Source organism: Saccopteryx leptura, chromosome 6 (genome assembly GCF_036850995.1).
Source record: "Saccopteryx leptura isolate mSacLep1 chromosome 6, mSacLep1_pri_phased_curated, whole genome shotgun sequence".
Classification (NCBI taxonomy): domain Eukaryota; kingdom Metazoa; phylum Chordata; class Mammalia; order Chiroptera; family Emballonuridae; genus Saccopteryx; species Saccopteryx leptura.
The window spans coordinates 94,065,343-94,078,916 of NC_089508.1; the positions used below are offsets into that span (position 1 = coordinate 94,065,343).

Consider the following 13,574-nt stretch of genomic DNA (forward strand, 5'->3'; position numbering starts at 1 on the left):
GTTTGATTCTAAGTTATATGACTTGAATAATCTTTTAGTTGAATATAACATTGATATAAACAATCTTGGGCTAATGTTTAGGGTAAAAGTCATGTTATTTTAGTCAACATTTGAGTTCAGTTTGGTATAATTTTAGAACACAAGAACAGGCCATGGGCACATGAAAATGAGGACATTGGTCTATAGTACAGTAGAGATTGGTTGGCATGAGGGTTTGGAAGAAAGACTGAGGCTGCTGATGGACACTTGGGTTGCTTCCGTCTCTTGGGCATGTGAATGGTGCTGTTGTGAACATAGGTGTTCATTAGCTATTTTCTAACAAACAAATCTTTTTTTCTTCTTCTAGCACTTGATGGTTTAATCTTTTATATTTAAGTCTCTGATCCATTGGAAAGTATTTTGGGTTATGGTATGAAGAGTAGATCCAACTTTATTCCCACCCCCACACATGGTCTTGTTTTAACATCGTGTATTAGAAGTTCATTGTTTCCCAGTGACTTGAGATGTCACCGTTGCCATATATTAAAGTGAACTTTGAATGGAATTTCAATTCTTTCCCTTTGGGCAGCCTGAGCTGCACACACCAGTGGCACGGGGTTTTAGAGTATACCTTAATATCTGCTGCGGAGTCCCTGCAATGTGGGGAATAGAGAGCTTGCTCTGGGAGACAACTGGCACTCCCCAAAGCTGTGGTGGAGGGGAGGTGGATGGGAAATGGGTGGGGTAGAGGCAGAGAGTAGCTCATCCTGTCCCCCAAGATGAATTGTGGGAGGTTTGTTTGTCTTGGGGAAAAGACCCTACCCTATTTTCCTTGAGGAGCTCAGACTCAGTCCTGGATACATTTGTTTTGTAGAGAATGATGTTTAATAATATGAGAAATCGAGAAATTGGTGATTTCCACTGTAGACATGGACATTTATTAAGACTCTGGCAAACCCCCTCTGCCCTGGAGAAGAACAATCAGTTACAGAGGATATTCGTTTGATCACTGCTGTTTGAAGCGTCTCATTGTTCTATTTATCCAGGGCAGGAAGCTGGAAACCCTGGTGAAGACTTCTGGAGGAGTCCCAGTACCATCTCCATAGGAGACAATGCCTTGGACCACACTGTTACACACAAAGGGGCCTCCAGAGTCCCCCTGTAGATGATGAAAAGAACAGACACTAGCCAGGCTTCAGCACTTTATACCTCCCATTCTTAGTACCCTAAGGCCCAGCCCTCAGAGAGAGTATAATGATGGGGTGCAGAAGTCAAGCTCTCAGGTCTCTCTCTGGTTGGGCTTCAACCCTGGTTATGATTAACCCAAGTCAAGCTCCCATTCCCCTCCCCATGAGAACACTGTACGTGTATGTGTTGTGGTCTGGTGCTCCTCCCCTTCCCTCAGAGACTGGATAGACGAGAAAAGCCCCACTTTACTATGGTCTGGGCCCCAGATGAGGCCCTGGGGATGTAGTCTGTTCCCACTGCCCATTTCTTCCCAGTCCCCTCTGTCTCAGGTAGTTTGCAGATGCCCGTGGCCTTACCCGGAAGGCAGCCTTTCTCTCCCTCTGGTCTCCTATACAAATCTCTGTTTGGGCTTTGTAGACGTTACCAAAGCGACCGCTGCAGCTCTGATCCGTCTGCACTCTCAGCTGCACATCCCGGAGGATGTCTGATCCTCCTCTGCTCTGGCCGACCCGGCCCCAGCCAGCCACAGTGCACAAGGCTCCTGGTCTCAGCCTGGCCTGGGACCTAGGCAGAGCCACTGGCCTCACAAATCGATTCAGTCTGGCTCTATTTTGCAGCTGGCAGGAAGAGTGCAGGCACTCAGGGAATGTGTATGTGGCACTCCCATTTCCCCACCACCCCCCAGACTCTGCCCTGCTTCCTCCTCCATGGTCCCAGGACAAGGAGAAGCTCCCATACTGGAAGGAATTCAGCTGAGGGGGAGAACCAATCAGGCAGGTGGTACCTTCAGTAACATGATGTCGTTCAGGAGGTTCTCCTCGCTATATCCAGGGTGGCGGATGGCTCTGAGCACAGGTATGTGCTGTTGGGTTCTTTCCTGCCTGCTGACGTTGTGGGCTCCCAGGATGACATTGATAGTGCTGCAAAAGAATGGTGACCTAGAGGTAGCTATGAGCTGCACGAGCTAAAGCCCACCATCTCTGCAGGGCAGGTGGAGAGCCCAGGGCAGCAAGACTGCAGCTGAGGGAAGTGAGGGGCCCGAGGGCTCTGGGTGAGGTCTCTGTGCTCTCTGCTTCTCCGCAGCCTTGAGCGGGGCATAGTGGGGGCACAGGGATCTTAAGGATAAACTTGTAAATATGATAAATTAATAAATAGTTCAAATTCATATTGGAACTCCAATGCATACTTTTTGTCTCCTTTACTTCTTGAAGATTTACACTAGCCTGTTCTCTTTTTCTCTGCTCATCACAACTTACTCAGTCTCTTTTCACCCCTTAAGGCTAGAACCCTGCTTTCAGCTGCCTGCTTTCATGAGCACTTCTGGGCCTGCCTACTGGACACCTGGATGATTCTTCATTCCTCACCGTCCCAGGCAGTGAGCTGCTGTCATCACAAAGTCTTCTCGCACCAGGAACCCCCCACAAACGCCTTGCTGCCCTGCAGTCTGGATTTGAAGATATGCCATGTAGGGGTGTGAATGTGGCCTGGCCTCTTGGCCTCCGATGATCTCCCCTGGAAGGAAGTATAGAGCTCTTATTTATGTGATCACTGAAGCTGCGGTGAGGGTGAGGGCTCCGCCTTGGTGGCTTCGGAAGAGCTAGACGGTGGGAGGCTACGGAGATGATGCAGGGAAGGAGGATTTGTTGGTGAGAATTGGGGTCTGCAAGGTACCACATTATTGGAGAGGGTTCCAGGGTTCTGCAAGAGACACTGGGGCTTCAAGCCCAGAACTCTGCCCCTCCTCCAGCCCTTCCTTCCCAAATGGAGAACAACTCTTCCTTCACACAAGTCTAGTTTAATCCAGTTTAACCTCTCAAGTGGGGAGAGCTTTGCTGTCCTGATGGAAACTGCAGAGCTCTTTACAGTAACTTCTTGAATTTTCCTGATACTTTCTCTTCTTGATTCTTTCTGAGTCCAATACATGACCAGCTTATGAGCAGCATGGACCTTTAAAAAAAATCTAGACATGAGTTGATGGGACTGTTGTTGCTGTATTTTTGTCTCTTAGGATGTGACACATGGGCTTCAGAAAAATTTATAGAGTTGAATTACATGTACTATATGCCCAGGGCCATTTCAAGAGTGCCATGTATACTGACTAATATAACTCTTATAGCAGCTCTGTGAAGTAGGCTTGCTATTATTCCTATGTATGGATGAGGAACCTGGGAGTTATAAATTTAACTAATGTGCCCAATGACAGAGTCAGGAAGTGCCTAAGCCGTCTGGGTGCAGAGTCTATGGGATGGGGTTGGACCTCTGAGGGTTTGGATGGTCACTCACCTGCCCCACACCTGGGAGGTAGGAGAAAGGCCACTAGGAGCAGGAGTGGCTGCATTTTTCCAGGAAGGATGTCCAGTCAATTGCTGCTGGTGTTTCCTCCAGACAGACTTTTAGCCCCTGAGACAGGAAGGAAGGATAGGGTGGAACATGTTGATTGACAGTTTCATTCTTCCACTGATGAGGTAGGTTTCATCACCCCTGGCTCACCAGGAGTTTCATCCACCAACTGCCAGTGACCTGGGGGAAGAGAGAGTAATCCAAGCTGACAACGGCTTTATTTATGTGATCATGCTGCTGAATCATGCTGTGAGCAGAAATGGGAACCAGGGCACAAGGAGAGGAGCTTTGGCCATGGTGTCCTAGAATCCTAAACCCACCGACTTCAACAAAGTCCCAACAAGGCATAGAGCTGCTGGCTTCCTACTGCCTCCATTTCCGATTCCTCTGGGATTGAAGCTTGCCTGTCCACATCCATGGGATCTAGCCACCTGCTGAAACCCTAGATGCTTCCACTTCTTTCCAGAAGTTGTCAGGGCAGATTGAGTAGCTCTCTCTCCTGAGTGGGTGGCAGGTGCTGTCAGGGAAGGAAAATGGAAGCATAAAGCTGTGCCAGTGATCCTGTCTCAGGTCCTCCAAGCTCAGGGAAACTCTCAGTAAAGTTATGACCAAGTTGAAGTCTTCTGTTTGCCATCTTTGTACTCAAATTGAAGACTTTAGTATCTCAGAAGGTAGTCTGCACACAGAAGAGGCCTTTTGGGTTGATTTTGTTCAGAGCTGTCAAACCTATATTGAAAACATAAGATCTTATTTCATCTGGTATATGATGAGACTCAAAAGCCAAATTCCCGTTCTCTGCCCAGGGTGGAGATTCTAAGATGGAGTTGCATCCTTCTGTGCTACATAAATCCTAAACTGGAACCACTCATTCCACTTTGAGAGTTGGGCCCAGCAGGATACTGCAGAATAACACAATGGGTTGTGAGACACTGTTTTAGCTACCTGCAACATTTGTGTATGCTCAGAAAGATATATTAACCCAATATTATTTTTTGCAAAAGTAATATCTGAATTGAAATGTAATGCAATTCTTAAACTTTTAAGGCTTGTGATAAGTCCACTTGAAAAATATTTCTGAAAGTTAAGGCTTTCTTCTTATATTTAAATATACCCAGATTAGCCTGACTGGTGATCATGCATAGAACATCGACCTAAAATATTGAGGTCCCAAGTTTGAATCCCTGAGGTCTCTGGCTGGAGGGCAGGCTTGCCAGCTTGAGCGCAGGATCATCAACATGATTCTGGGGTCACTGGCTTGGGCCCAGTGGTTGCTGGCTTGAAGTCCAAGGTTGTTGGCTTAAGCTCAAAGTCACTGGCTTGAGCAAGGGGTCAGTGACTTAGCTTGCACCTCCTGTTTAAGGCACACATGGGAAATAATCAATGAACAATTAAAGTGACACAACTATGAGTTAATACTTTTCATCTCTCTCTTTCCTCTCTCTCTTCTTGTCTGTCTTTCTTCTTCTCTCTCCTTTCTTGTCTGTCTTTCTGCCTCTCTCTCTCTCTCAGAAAAAAATATATATATACAAAGGTTTTCACTTACTTTTAATGCTCTAAGGCAGGGGTCTCCAAACTTTTTACACAGGGGGCCAGTTCACTGTCCCTCAGACCGTTGGAGGGCCGCCACATACAGTGCTCCTCTCACTGACCACCAATGAAAGAGGTGCCCCTTCCGGGAGTGTGGAGGGGGGCCGGATAAATGGCCTCAGGGGGCCGCATGCGGTCCGCGGGCCATAGTTTGGGGACGCCTGCTGGAATTGAATCCCTTCTCTAATACATGATATATGATTGCAACATCATGAAAATTTTTTATACATCTAAAAATCAATATTCAGTAAAAAAGAATAAAGATAAAATTATATAAGGTTTATTAGTACCTTAATATTTGGGGTAATTTTAATTTATTGTTACTTAAAAGTGTTCCAACACTAAATTTTGTCTAAAAACAGTAGGCTGATTGGAAACAGAAAGAGAATGAACAGCCTGCACGTGTATAAAGGGGAGTAAAATCTATGCACCAATGATCTGGATAGAGATGTGGGGGGTGAGTTCACTAACAGTGACCTAGAATTTTATGTCTATCTTCCCAGTAAAAACAACCAAAAACAAAGCTGTTTAAATGTCTTAAAACCTTCAAAGCCTTGAAGAAGTACCAGTGCAGGAGTGATTATCAGGCCAAAACTGAAGGCATAATTGGAGTCCAGTTAAGTCACTATTTCTGAGGGCATTTGCTGAACCCAGAACATTTGAGCCTGTAGGTTGATGACAATATGAAGTTAGGGAAGAAGAAAACAAAGACTAAGAGGCATCAAATTACGTTCAATCGGAACCCCTTTTCACAGAAGGCCAGGACCTGGAAAGTCTGCACCCTCAAAGTAACAGAGAAGAGGAAGGGACTAGTCCTTGCAAGTAATTCATGAAAGATTAGAATTACTTGAATTTTTCATGGAACCTCAGACCTTAAACTTGCAGTATCATAATTCTGGATGTGTGCCAAAGTAGCTTGCAGAAGCAAATGCAAGTCTAGAGGAAGTTCACTTAATCCCAGACTTGAATCACACCTGAAAGTTATTTTTTCAATTATAATGAAAAGCATATATTCAAATGTAAACATGTCAATAAGCAAATAAAAAAGGAGAATCCGCGACTAAGAAACCATGACATTAAGAACAGAAAAAAATCCACTTCAATTACTGGATAATATTATAGGAACAATCTGATACAGATTATAAAACAAGTATGTTGATATAAAAATAAGCTTTAAAGGAGGTGCAGGAAACAAGAAATTAAAAAAAGAGACACACCATTTGAAAAAGAACTAAATACAACTTTTTTTATTTTAATTTTTTTAATTTATATTTTATTGGGTAGCTGATCAATAACAGTACATCAGTTTCAGGTGAATGTCACTATATCATTTGAACTGTTGGTTGTGTTATGTGTCCATCACCCAAAGTAAAATCATTTTCTGTCTCCGTAGTTTGTCCTTCTTTACACCCCTCCACCCCAGCCACCTCCCCCCAGGTAACCATTTTACTTTAATCTATGTCATGAGTTTCAGTTTTTGTCCCTCTTTACTTTCCTTCCTCTTTCTCCCCTCTCTCTGGTAACTACTTAGCTTTTTCTATGTCCATGGTTCTCAGTTTTATATCCCACATATAAATCATATGTGGATATCATATAGTTCTTAGCTTGTTCTGATTTACTTATTTCACTCAGTATAATGTTCTCAAGGTGCATCCATGTTGTTGTAAATGGCAATATATCATCATTTCTTATGGCTGAGTAGTATTCCAGTGTATATATGTACCACATCTTCTTTGTCCAGTCCTCTATCAAAGGACACTTTGGTTGTTTCCATGTCTTGGCCACTGTGAATAATGCTGCGATGAACATGGGGGTGCATGTGTCTTTATGTACCAATGTTTTCAAGTTTTGGGGATACATACCCAGTAGAGGGATTTCTGGGTCATATGGTAGTTTTATTCTTAAGTTTTTGAGGAAACACCATACTTTCTATAATGTTTATACCAGTTAATATTCCTACCAGCAGTGGATGAGGGTTCCTTTTTCTCCACAGCCTCTCTAACACTTGTTATTACCTGTCTTGTTCATAACGGCCAATCTAACAGGTGTGTGGTGGTATCTCATTGTAGTTTTAATTTGCATTTCTCTAATAGCTAGTGAAGATGAGCATCTTTTTATATATAAATATATTGGCCATTTGTATGTTTTCTTGGGAGAAGTGTCTGTTCAGGTCTTCTCCCCATTTTTAACTTTGTTGTTGAGCTTTGTGAGTTTTTAAAAAATATATTTTAGATATTAATCCCTTGTCACAGTTGTTGTTTGTGACTATCAACTCCCATTTGGTTGACTGCTCTTTTGTTTTGTTGTAGGTTTCTTTTGCTGTGCAGAAGCTTTTTATTGTGTTATAGTCACATTCATTTATTGTTGCCTTTACTTCCCTTGCTTTAGGGTCAAATTAAAAGTGTTCTTAACAACCAAGGTCTATAACTTTAGTATCTATGGCTTCTTCTATGTAATTTATTGTTTTAGAAGATCTTATATTTAGGACTTTGATCGATTTAGAATTAATTTTTTGTGCAGAGGGCAAACTGTAGCCAAGTATCATTCTTTTGCATATGGCTTTCCAATTTGCCAGCATCATTTATTGAAGAAGCTTTCTTTTCTCCATTGTGTGTTTTTGGATCTTTTGTCAAAAATTATTTGCCCATATATTATATATATGGCCTTATTTTGGAGCTCTTGAGTTCTGTTCGTTTGGTCTTCATGTCTGTTTTTCTGCCAATACCACGCTGTTTGATTACTGTGGCTCTAGAACAGTGGTAGTCAACCTAGTCCCTACTGCCCACTAGTGGGCATTCCAGCTTTCATGGTGGGTGGTAGCTGAGCAACCAAAGTATAAATAAAAAGATAGATTTAACTATAATAAGTTGTTTTATAAAGATTTATTCTGCCAAACTTAGCAAAAATCCGACATAAAGTACTTGGTAAGTAATTATTATTATACGCTTTAACTTGCTGTAACTCTGCTTTATAAATTTTATAAAGTAAAGTTACTTCCCTACTTTATAAATCACCATTACTGTGGAACCAGTGGGCGGTTAGAAAATTTTACTACTAACAGAGATACAAAAGTGGGCGGTAGGTATAAAAAGGTTGACTACCCCTGGTCTAGAGTATAATTTGAAGTCAGGTTGTGTGATACCTTTGGCTTCATTCCTTTTTCCCAGGATTTCTTTGGCTATTCAGGTTTTTTATAGTTTTATACAAATCTGGTGTTTTTTTCTATTTTTTTGAAAAATGACATTGGGCCTGACCAGGTGGTGGCACAGTGGATAGAGCATCAGACTGGGATGTGGAGGACGCAGGTTCAAAACCCCGAGGTTGCCAGCTTGAGCGTGGGCTCATCTGGTTTGAGCAAAGCTTACCAGCTTGGACCCAAGGTCGCTGGGTTACTCGGTCTGTTGTAGCCCCACGGTCAAGGCACATATAAGAAAGCAATCAATGAACAACTAAGGTGCCATAACAAAAAACTGATGATTGATGCTTCTCATCTTTCTCTGTTCCTGTCTGTCTGTCCCTATCTATCCCTCTCTCTGTCTCTGTAAAAAAAATAAAAAATTAAATTAATTAAAAAATGACATTGGGATATTAATGGGAATTGCATTAAATATTGCTTTAGGTAGTATGGCCATTTTAACTATACTGATTTTTCCAACCCATGAACATGAAATAGTTTTCTATTTCATTTTGTCATTTTTAATTTCTTTTAATAATGCTTTGTAGTTTTCAGTATATAGGTCCTTCACATTCTTTGTTAAGTTTATTTCTAGGTATTTTACTATCTAGTTATATCTGAGCAGTGAGGAAACAAATGTTTTGCCACACAATTAAGTAGCCAAATTAAGAAGTCTTTATTTTAAAGCTGGCCACCGCACAGGGGTCTCCAAACTTTTTACACAGGGGGCCAGTTCACTGTCCCTCAGACGACTGGAGGGCTTCGAAATACAGTGGTCCTCTCACTGACCACCAATGAAAGAGGTGCCCCTTCCAGAAGTGCAGTGGGGGCTGGATAAATGGCCTCAGGGGGTCGCATTGCGGCCCGTGGGCTGTAGTTTGGGGACGCCTGAACTATAGTTACCTAAATCATGTGATCCCAAATAAAGTTAGGGATTTGCTTTTTTTTTTTTTTTTTCTGAAGCTGGAAACGAGGAGAGACAGTCAGACAGACTCCTGCATGCACCCGGACCGGGATCCACCCGGCACGCCCACCAGGGGTGACGCTCTGCCCACCAGGGGGCAATGCTCTGCCCCTCCGGGGCGTCACTCTGTTGCAACCAGAGCCACTCTAGCGCCTGGGCCATCTTTGCTCCAATGGAGTCTCGGCTGCGGGAGGGGAAGAGAGAGACAGAGAGGAAGGAGAGGGGGAGGGGTGGAGAAGCAGATGGGCGCCTCTCCTGTGTGCCCCGGCTGGCAATCGAACCCGGGACCTCCACACGCCAGGCTGACGCTCTACCACTGAGCCAACCGGCCAGGGCCAGGGATTTGCTTTTAAAGGCAAAAAAGAAGCAGGGGGTGGGGAGGGTGAGCACCTAGCCAAAGCAGTTTTACAGAAGCAAAACAGGCTTTTGGTTATCATTGGAACCATCTAGGGAGATAGTGCTTAACGAAGTATTTTACAAAAAAGCAAAAGACTGTGCTTGGTTATCTTGGCCTTTTACAGAGGTTGTTAAGGCAGCAGCATCCTGAGGGCTTTTCTGGGATCTGGAGACATCAGGGAACATTTATGGCCTTTACAGAACTAATATTATGGCCTTACACAACTCTTTTCATTTACTCATCTGCAAATCTTGCAAAACTCATTCCATGGTCAGGGATATGGTGTTTCTACATTTCAATCTTTTTGTTACAATTGTAAAGAAATTCTTTGTTTGTTTTTTAGTTCGTTTTCTGAAATTTCAATGTTTGAGTTCATTACTGAAGTTTCTGCTTTTCTGCTGTGACCAGCTCAGCAATGGGTGTGCACGAAAGGCAGGTGCTGCAGGACTTAAGAAAAACACACAAGACACAACATAGAGAAAAGATAGGTACAGGGCACTCCCAGCCTCTAGGACTGAGAGCCCAGATCTGTGCAGCCTCATCGTATTTATTTGTATCTTTGCTCATCAAGCAAATTAGCAGAGCCGGGGTCAAATTAGCCTAGAATGGATTCAGGGGCAGAGAAGTATGATTAACTAATAGCTTTCAGATATGCAAGAAAAGACTATAGGGATCAGCTGCTTCCTTTAAACAATCTTATCAGTGCTTGCTGGCGAAGCGTTCCGCCACTGCAGGACTTGGCATTCCAAAGTCCACACCAAAGACTTGTCTCAGGACAAGTCTAATTCCCAGCCATTTTCCTACACTTTTCTATATTGATTTTGTACCCAGCAACTTTACTGTTTTTGCTTATTGTTTTGAATAGTTTTTGGTGGAGTCTTTGGGGTTTTCTATATACAAGATCATGTCATCTGCAAAAAGTGATACCTTTACTTCTTTCTTAATATGGATGCTTCTTATTCTTTCCCTTGCCTGACTTTTCTTTTTTTTTTTTTGTATTTTTTCTGAAGCTGGAAACGGGGAGAGACAGTCAGACAGACTCCCGCATGCGCCCGACGGGGATCCACCTGGCCTGCCCACCAGGGGCAACGCTCTGCCCACCAGGGGACGTCGCTCTGCCGTGACCAGAGCCACTCCAGCGCCTGGGGCAGAGGCCAAGAAGCCATCCCCAGCGCCCGGGCCATCTTCGCTCCAATGGAGCCTCACTGCGGGAGGGGAAGAGAGAGACAGAGAGGAAGGGAGGGGGGGTGGAGAAGCAAATGGGCGCTTCTCCTATGTGCCCTGGCCGGGAATCGAACCCGGGTCCCTCGCACGCCAGGCCGACGCTCTACCGCTGAGCCAACCGGCCAGGGCCCCTTGCCTGATTTTTCTAAGACTTCCAATACTATGTTAAATAAGAGTGGAGAGGGAGGGAGTCCTTGTATCATTCCTAATTTTAGAGAAAAAAGCTTTCCGTTTTTCACCATTTAGTATAATATTGGCTCATGGTTTCTCATATGTAGCCTTTATTATGTTGAGTTATTTGGTTCTATACCAATTTTATTGGGTGTTTTAAACATAAATGTATGTTATAGTGTATTAAATGCCTTTTCTGCATCTATTCATAGGATCATATTATGTTTTTTTGTTTTGTTGATGTAGTGTATTATATCAATTGATGTGCATATGTTAACTATCCTTGTTCTCCTCAAATGAATCCAACTTGATCACGATGTATTGTTTTTTAATGTATTATTGCATTTGATTTGCTGGTGTTTTGTTTAGGATCTTTGCATTTGTATTCATTAGAGATATTGGTCTGTAGTTTTTTTTGTGTGAGTTATTCTTGCCAGGTTTTGGTATGTGGGTTTTGTTGGCCTCATAAAATGTGTGAGGGAGTATTTCTTCTTCTATTTTTTGGAAGATTTTGAGAAGGATAGGTACCAAAGCATCTTTGAATATTTGGTAGAATTTATTAGTGTAGCCATCTGGTCCTGGGCTTTTATTTTTGGGGTGGTTTCTGATAGTTGTTTCTATTGTATTTTCTCCCTGCTTATAGGTCTATATAGATTTTCTTTGTGATTAAGGCTAGGAAGATTGTATAGTTCTAGGAACTTATCTATTTCTTCTAGATTGTTGAATTTGGTGGCATACAATTTTTCATAGTATTCCATTATGATCCTTTGTATATCTATGATGTCAGTGGTAATATTTCCTCTTTTATTTTGGATTTTGTTTGTATGAGTCCTTCTTCTTTTTCCTTAGTGAGTCTATTCAGTGGTTTGTTAATTTATTGATCTTTTCAAAGAACCAGCTCTTTTTTGTATTAACTTTTCCTATAGTTATTTTTCTATATTTTATTTAGTTCTGCTCTAATTTTTACTACAGAATTTCTTCTGTTGACTTTGAGTTGCCTTATAGTTCTTCTTTTTCTTGTTCCTTAAGATGTGATGTTAGGTTGTCTAGCTGGGATATCTCTTATTTCTTGAGATAAGCCTGTAATGATATAAACTTTCTTTTTACTACTGCTGTCATTGCATCCCAGAATGTTTTTGTTTAAATTTTACTTATTCATTTTTAGAGAGAGAGGAGAGGAAGAGAGAGAATGAGAGAGAGAGAAGAGGTTGAGCAGGAAGCATCAACTCCCATATGTGCTTTGACCAGGCAAGCCCAGGGTTTCAAACCAGCAACCTCAGTATTCCAGGCCAATGCTTGGAATACTGTGCCACCACAGGTTAGGCCATTCCAGAAATTTTGATATGTTATGCTGTCATTTTTATTTGTCTGTATATATCTTTAGATCTCTGCTTTTATTTCTTCTTTGACCCAATCATTTTTCAGAAGTATGTTGTTTAATTTCCACATCATTGTGGGTTTCTTTACTTTCTTTTTGTAGTTGAATTCTAACTTCAAAGCTTTATGGTCAGAGAATATGCTTGGTATAATTTCAATCTTCTTAAATTTGTTGAGGTTAGTTTTGTGGCCCAACATATGATCTATCCTTAAGAATGTTGCATGCATGTATGCTGGAAAAAAATGTATAATTTGATATTCTGGGATGAAATGTCCTGTAAATGTCTATTATTTTCATTTAGTCTAGTGCCGTGATGGCAAACCTTTTTATAAAAACCACCCACTTTTGCAGTGCTGGTCAACCTGGTCTCTCCCGCCCACTAGTGGGCATTTCAACTTTCATGGTGGGTGGTAGCGGAGCAACCAAATGGTGCTGCATCCCACTAGCGCCTAAAAGCCAGCCTGTTTTTGCCTTTGAGTGGATAGACCCAGCAGGAGAATTCTTTGACTAACTAACATGGACTAGACTGCCTCAATGCTTCAAAAACTCTCCTACTATCTTTGATGAAGCCCTGAGTGCTGACCTAGTAGCCTTCCAGCAGGAACACCAAGACTGTACCCTACTCCAGTACGTAGATGACCTACTGCTGGCGGCATCTATGCAGGAGCGCTGTCTCGAGGCCACTCGAGATCTCTTAGCCCAGTGGTTCTTAACCTTTCTAATGCCGTGACCCCGCAATACAGTTCCTCATGTTGCGGTGACCCCAAAAATAATTTTGGTGGCTACTTCATAACTGTAATTTTGCTACATTTATGATTCAGAATGTAAATACCTGATATGCATTATGTATTTTCCGATGGCTTTAGGTGACCCCGCTGGGGTCGCGACCCACAGGTTGAGAACCGCTGTCTTAACCCCATGATGATGAACCCTTTTATAAAAACTGCCCACTTTTGCAGTGCTGGTCAACCTGATCCCTCCCGCCCACTAGTGGGCATTCCAGCTTTCATGGTGGGCCAATCATGGCGCCGTGTGGTTGCTCCGCTACTGCCCACCCTGATTCAGTGCATGTATATTAAGAAATGTTATATCTTCTTGATATAGTGTCCTTTTTATCACTATGAAATGTCCATCTTTGTCTCTTGTTTCTTTTTTGTCTTAAAGTGATACT

At 42.5% G+C, this 13,574-nt stretch overlaps 1 protein-coding gene across 1 annotated transcript; it reads right to left on the minus strand.

Annotated features, from left to right (window-relative positions):
* Positions 1-893: 893 nt before the first annotated feature.
* LOC136376151 (cathepsin G-like) lies at positions 894-3,567 on the minus strand. The gene is made up of 5 exons (XM_066341976.1): positions 3,451-3,567; positions 2,532-2,679; positions 1,952-2,087; positions 1,524-1,784; positions 894-1,138 (listed from the first exon to the last, which is right to left on the minus strand). Exons 1-5 carry the CDS (start codon positions 3,503-3,505, stop codon positions 986-988), a joined length of 753 nt encoding a protein of 250 aa, XP_066198073.1. The 5' UTR covers positions 3,506-3,567; the 3' UTR covers positions 894-985.
* Positions 3,568-13,574: the final 10,007 nt, after the last annotated feature.

What these genes read in the sequence shown, in the direction of transcription:
- LOC136376151 (XM_066341976.1), bottom strand. Translation starts at nt 3,505, where the DNA reads ATGCAGCCACTCCTGCTCCTAGTGGCCTTTCTCCTACCTCCCAGGTGT. An exon ending in ACCTCCCAGGTGTGGGGCAG is followed by an intron (nt 2,680 to 3,450) that starts GTGAGTGACCAT and finishes ACTTCCTTCCAG; the next exon opens with GGGAGATCATCGGAGGCCAA. An exon ending in GCAGCTCACTGCCTGGGACG is followed by an intron (nt 2,088 to 2,531) that starts GTGAGGAATGAA and finishes ATTCTTTTGCAG; the next exon opens with CACTATCAATGTCATCCTGG.